Raw genomic sequence first — 5,060 nt, 5'->3', positions numbered from 1 at the left:
TCAGAAATTTGTCGTAATTCATAAAACTGTTTCTGGTCAACAACATCGGACGCGGTTGGCACATCCAGAGCAATATACCTTCCCCACACCTACTCACCTTTTGCAAATTATTTCTCGCATGTTTCCTTCGCATTCTGCGAACATTCTTCCTGTTTTGTAATCACTGCCTCGACTCGCCGTCAGTATCAAGGACTCACTGCAAAGTTCAGGGTTCAGGTTAGGATGTTTCCGTTGATTGCAACTTTACTTATTACATATGCCAGTGGGACTCCTGTCTCTCCCGCGCAGATGCCGGCTTGATAAGAAAAGCAGTGCCAGTAGCGGCCTAGCGGGTTTCGTTGTTTCAATTTTACAAGCGCGTAGAAACCAACAGCAGCACCTGTGCTGGCCGATCGATGATGAGGTAGAATACAAGGGTGCTAGTACGGAAAGTGCCCTAAACCATCAGGGAAGAAGGTAAATGCATAATCAAGAACTCCCCCGCCGCCACTGATCGATGGCCTCGAGGGATTCAAACCAATCTTCTCAATTGAAGGAGAACTATCCCTTTTTAGGCTCTGCATTCACGGGAGGTAGGGCGGCGGTCCAGTACGTCTAGGGCGAGTATAATAGTTGTGCATGTGTGTAATCAGGCTCATCCCATCTCAAGAGATGTCCTCAGCGACAGATACAGAGGCCACTGTTAGTGCATTCGTCAACAATATACATCCTAGTTTCGACTTTATCATTGCAAACACTGCATTCTCTGCCTGTCTCTTTACCCTCTGTACAGTCCTTTTCGCCCTCTCCACCAGGGAGTCTCGACGCCGCGTGGTATTCCGACTGAATGTGTTTGCCATCTGCATCGTCCTAACAATGGGTGTATTGGTTGGCTTGACCAATGGGAAGGCCATAGTCGACCCGTACAATCCGCTACCGACCAGTGTCTACTTTGCTGGCGTCGCCTTCTCTGTCTTCCCATCATTACCCTGCGACTCGATATTGTTGACTCGCCTCTTTGCGCTTTATCCCCTCGGTAGTACACCTCTGGCCACTCTGATAAAAATATTTGCATTCCCGGCATGCATCAAATGTGCCCGAGTGGTGGTTCTCGTGCGTTACCTTGCCGACTTTAGGTCCATTGCACACTAATTTTGTTTGTACATTGTAGACTCATTTCCTCATTAACTATGTTAAATCTGCGAGCGTGGAGGGTCTCACCCAGGACGAAGCCACCACCTGGTTCCGCAACCCTAATTTGATTGCTGAATGGACGATGCAAATAGCAGACAACGCGTAAGTTGCTAATTTTTGAAGCACTCCATTCGAAGCCTTAGCTGTTTTCTTTTCCAAAGGTATTCTGTTATCCTTTTCCTTTACAACCTCCATGTCCGCACAAGTTGGGTAAAAAGCGGTGCGCACATTCTCCTACACCTTCACAGGCAGACTGAACGATCCGCGTTTCCCAACATGCAGCAGGCGGAATGCCAGCCCGTATCCGTCAAATCTTTTACATTTCCGCCGCCAATTTCATCTTCCCCCTCATCTTCAATATTGCACTAATCATCTTTGTCATAACTGATCAGTCCTTCACTATCACCGGGCTGCTATTGTTAACCAACAACTACGTAACCGTCATGGGTGTGTTGTGCGCAACGCTCTGGTTCTCAAGACCGGAGTGGGCTCGTAGTTGGAATGCGCCATTATCTGACGACATACTCATATTCTCACTCAACCCGGACTTGCGAAGGGTACATGGCACTGGCAGGAATAGTGGGGGTGAAATTATAGTAGTTGGCAAGAGGTCTGCCACACCTGGTACCGCAGATTCAGATACTGGGCCCGTGACGAACTGCAGGCAATCACTGACAGGAGCAGATAAAAATTTTATGGTGTGATCTCCAACCCCCCTATGAAGTCAAAGCTGCATTATGAGTTATCCTATGTATATTTAGTTCATTTGTGTCCCCACCTGTGTACATGTAGTGTATGAGACGTCGATCATCCCGTCCAATTCTGGTAGATGTGAAGGTCACCGGTCACTTTTGTTTCGATATGGTCCATTTGCCAAACAATTTTTGTCGCATGCGAGCGGAAAGTGGAAGGCAGGGACTAATCTGCAAGGGAATCCCATACGGTGGGAGGTCAAATACTCATTTCGATTCGGGAGTTTATGACCATAATCGTTAGGAAAACGTAATATTAATCTTGACTATATCAGTTAACGTCGTTATCAGCCAAGATACTAATCTAGCGTTATCGTGGAACTGTCTCAATCCTGGGTTCCGCTCGATTCTTGATGGCCTGAGCCGTTGAACTATCGTAACCGTATCTTGTCACACCCCAAAAATGTTAACAACGCTGGCGTTAGGAGGTCTTGTTACTTCAATTCTGCAAATACGTACAGACCAGCATTGGCTGGTGGCTGGCCGACTAGTCACGGGTGAGGTGTAACACAAAGTCTAGCCCTCTTCAGGCAACAAACTGACACTATATCGTCGCCACTGACATTTAATCTCAAAGAATTCGGATTATGTTGCCTTCTCAAAGGAACGTGTACTAACTCCTTTTGCACCTGCCTTCATGGGCTGTGCAGACCAGCCAGGGCGTATATATGCAATCCATCAGACAGAGTAATTAGTGGTGCGCGTATGCATTCACATTCACCTCATCTCACAAATGTCCTCAGTTACGGATCCAGAAGCTATCATTAATGAATTCGTTAATACCATACATCCTGCTTTTGTCACTACCGTGGTGAATATTGCCTTCTCTGCCTCCTTGTTTACCCTCTTTGCTGTCCTTCTTGCTCTCTCCACCAAGGAGTCTCGATGCCGCGCAGTATTCCGACTGAATGTGTTGGCTGTCTGTATCGTTTTAGCGATGGGCATGCTGGTTGGTTTCAGCAATGGGAAGATCGTTGTGGGCCAGCTCGGTTCGCTGCCGCTAAGTATCTTCCTTGCTGAACTCGCCTTCATCGTCTTCCCACCGTTACTGTGCGACTCGATATTGTTAACCCGCCTCTTTGCACTCTATCCCCCCACCAGTTCACCTCCGACTACTTTATTGAAGATATTTGCATTTCCCTTCTGTGTGAAATGCGCTCGAGTGGTGGTTCTCGTGCGTTACTTGTCGATATATAGGTCCATCGCCCACTGATTCTGTATGCAGAGTCTTTTTCTCAATCGCTGTACTAGCTCTGCGGCGATTATGGATGGAGTCAACCTCGACCCGGATGAGGTTGCCACCTGGTTCTTCCGTAACCCTTACATGATTGCTGAGTGGACGTTGCAAATAATAGACAACTCGTGAGTTGATAAACCTAGAGACCCTCCACCGAAAACCTTGACTGCTTCCTTTTCAAAAAGGTATTTTGTTACTGTCTTCCTCTATAACCTCCGTGTCCGTGTGGGTTCGATCAAGCGCAGTGAGTATATTCTCCTATATCTTTGCGGATGGACTGAACGGCGCGTATTTCCCGCCATGCAGTGGGTGGAATGACAGCCCGCATCCATCAAATATTTTACATTTCTGCTGCAAATTTCGTCTTCCCTCTCATCTTCAACATCATGTTAATCATCGGCACATCTGTTGCCTCGACTGGCCAGCTCTTGGTCGTCGGCTCGTTGCTATTGTTGATCAACAGCTATGTAACGGTCATGGGTGTATTGTGCGCAACGGTCTGGTTCTCCAGATATGAGCGGATTCTGATTCGCAACGAACCATTATCTGACGACATGTTTTCACTCGAGCCGAGCTTACGAAGGGTGCATGGCACCGGCATGGAGTGTGGGAGTGAAACTGTGGTGGTTGGCAGGAGGTTTGCCACACCGAACACGGCAGACTTCTACCCTGCGCCCGCGACAGACTGCAAGTCACCTGCCACACTGACAGAAAGGGATGAGTACTGTATAGTGTGATGTCCAACCCTTCTGAAGTCAAAATCTCATGACAATTTTGTCCTCGTTCGTTTATGTCTTCACCAGTGTACCCATGTACGACGCTTGTTGAAATAGTCGGTGACTACGTAGATTAGGTTCCCTGTAACATACAGTGTATAAGAGATTGCTTGTGACTCGTCCCCAAATAAGGTAGATGCAAAGGCCGCTTTTTTTTTTCGTTTTGTGCTGACAAGCTGAATGCCCGACATATTTTTCGATCGCACGCGGCTGATGCACCGATCTGAGGGGTGTTTAAAAACCTTTTGTAGTCTAGCCAGGTGCTCGTGACAAACCTCGGGGCGTCAGTGGCATGCAACATATTGAGCTGCGAGATCTAAGCCTTTATCATACGCCTGACCACAAAACGACGCGTTCTGATTAAGGGAGGGAAGAGGAGGGGTGCATTTTAGAGAAACAAGCTGGTGCAAGTAGAATTGGCGAGAGGCGAAGAATGGGATGGCTGGTATCTGGTCCGCCTTTGCGTGAGAACGGTCACTGCCGCAGTTGAGGACACGAGACTTGGCGGACGTAATGTGTACCTGGGGCGGAAAGGAACAAGTCCCATCCAGGCGCTCTGCTGGCATCGTCCCTGTAATATCCAGCTCGGAGGTCTGCGTAGCATGTCGTTATGCGCCCTGCCCACTGGTGGGGTAGGACCGAGACGAATGGCCGGTAAGTTCGGGCCTCTTTGGTGATCCTGGGAAATAGCCGGTTGCTGCGGGTCCCTACAGCTGCTCAGCGACCATGTGGCAGTCACTAATCCAACGTCAGCTCATCCAAATCTGAAAGGTTGTCGATACACTATTAGAAGAGTCAAAACAGATCACCTATGTCATGAAGTTATTGTTAGAGTCTTGGTCGTATCCTTGCACGATGCTCTTACAACAAATAAGCTGCCAAGCGTCGCCTGCAAATGGCAATGTCGTTCCCCAGCCCTGCGGTCTGATCATCATGCACAACGTGCTTTGCCACACTGGTGCCCTGTGTGTCTTGCCTCAGAGTCGGTCGGCGCGAATCAGAATTGGTAATGTTAAGAAATCGAAGCGATGAGAAGACTTAAGGGAGTTCGAACTAGTACCTGTTGTCGTTTGTATCTGAGTCGGCGCCTGAACGAATGGACGTCCAGCTTCGAGAACTTCT

At 48.3% G+C, this 5,060-nt stretch overlaps 2 protein-coding genes across 2 annotated transcripts; both read left to right on the top strand.

The window, feature by feature from the left end:
* The first annotated feature begins 319 nt into the window (after window positions 1-319).
* Window positions 320-1,948, top strand: F5J12DRAFT_548172 (uncharacterized protein). Its single transcript, XM_051740008.1, has 5 exons — window positions 320-456; window positions 508-1,092; window positions 1,151-1,275; window positions 1,335-1,393; window positions 1,456-1,948. The coding sequence occupies exons 2-5, from the start codon at window positions 619-621 to the stop codon at window positions 1,875-1,877; spliced, it is 1,080 nt and encodes a 359-aa protein (XP_051601903.1). The 5' UTR covers window positions 320-456; window positions 508-618; the 3' UTR covers window positions 1,878-1,948.
* Window positions 1,949-2,217: 269 nt separating this feature from the next.
* F5J12DRAFT_547444 (uncharacterized protein) lies at window positions 2,218-4,061 on the top strand. Its single transcript, XM_051740005.1, has 4 exons — window positions 2,218-3,099; window positions 3,151-3,287; window positions 3,348-3,406; window positions 3,469-4,061. Exons 1-4 carry the CDS (start codon window positions 2,659-2,661, stop codon window positions 3,897-3,899), a joined length of 1,068 nt encoding a protein of 355 aa, XP_051601902.1. The 5' UTR covers window positions 2,218-2,658; the 3' UTR covers window positions 3,900-4,061.
* Window positions 4,062-5,060: the final 999 nt, after the last annotated feature.

The sequence above is a fragment of the Pisolithus orientalis genome, assembly GCF_024613125.1.
Source record: "Pisolithus orientalis strain OTSU chromosome Unknown F5J12scaffold_8, whole genome shotgun sequence".
NCBI classification, from domain to species: Eukaryota; Fungi; Basidiomycota; class Agaricomycetes; order Boletales; family Pisolithaceae; genus Pisolithus; species Pisolithus orientalis.
Note: the sequence above shows the minus strand (reverse complement) of the source record. Positions and strands in the feature narration are given on the sequence as shown.

What these genes read in the sequence shown, in the direction of transcription:
- F5J12DRAFT_547444 (XM_051740005.1), top strand. Translation starts at nt 2,659, where the DNA reads ATGTCCTCAGTTACGGATCCAGAAGCTATCATTAATGAATTCGTTAAT. An exon ending in GCGCTCGAGTGGTGGTTCTC is followed by an intron (nt 3,100 to 3,150) that starts GTGCGTTACTTG and finishes TTCTGTATGCAG; the next exon opens with AGTCTTTTTCTCAATCGCTG. An exon ending in TTGCAAATAATAGACAACTC is followed by an intron (nt 3,288 to 3,347) that starts GTGAGTTGATAA and finishes CTTTTCAAAAAG; the next exon opens with GTATTTTGTTACTGTCTTCC.
- F5J12DRAFT_548172 (XM_051740008.1), top strand. Translation starts at nt 619, where the DNA reads ATGTGTGTAATCAGGCTCATCCCATCTCAAGAGATGTCCTCAGCGACA. An exon ending in GTGCCCGAGTGGTGGTTCTC is followed by an intron (nt 1,093 to 1,150) that starts GTGCGTTACCTT and finishes TGTACATTGTAG; the next exon opens with ACTCATTTCCTCATTAACTA. An exon ending in ATGCAAATAGCAGACAACGC is followed by an intron (nt 1,276 to 1,334) that starts GTAAGTTGCTAA and finishes TCTTTTCCAAAG; the next exon opens with GTATTCTGTTATCCTTTTCC.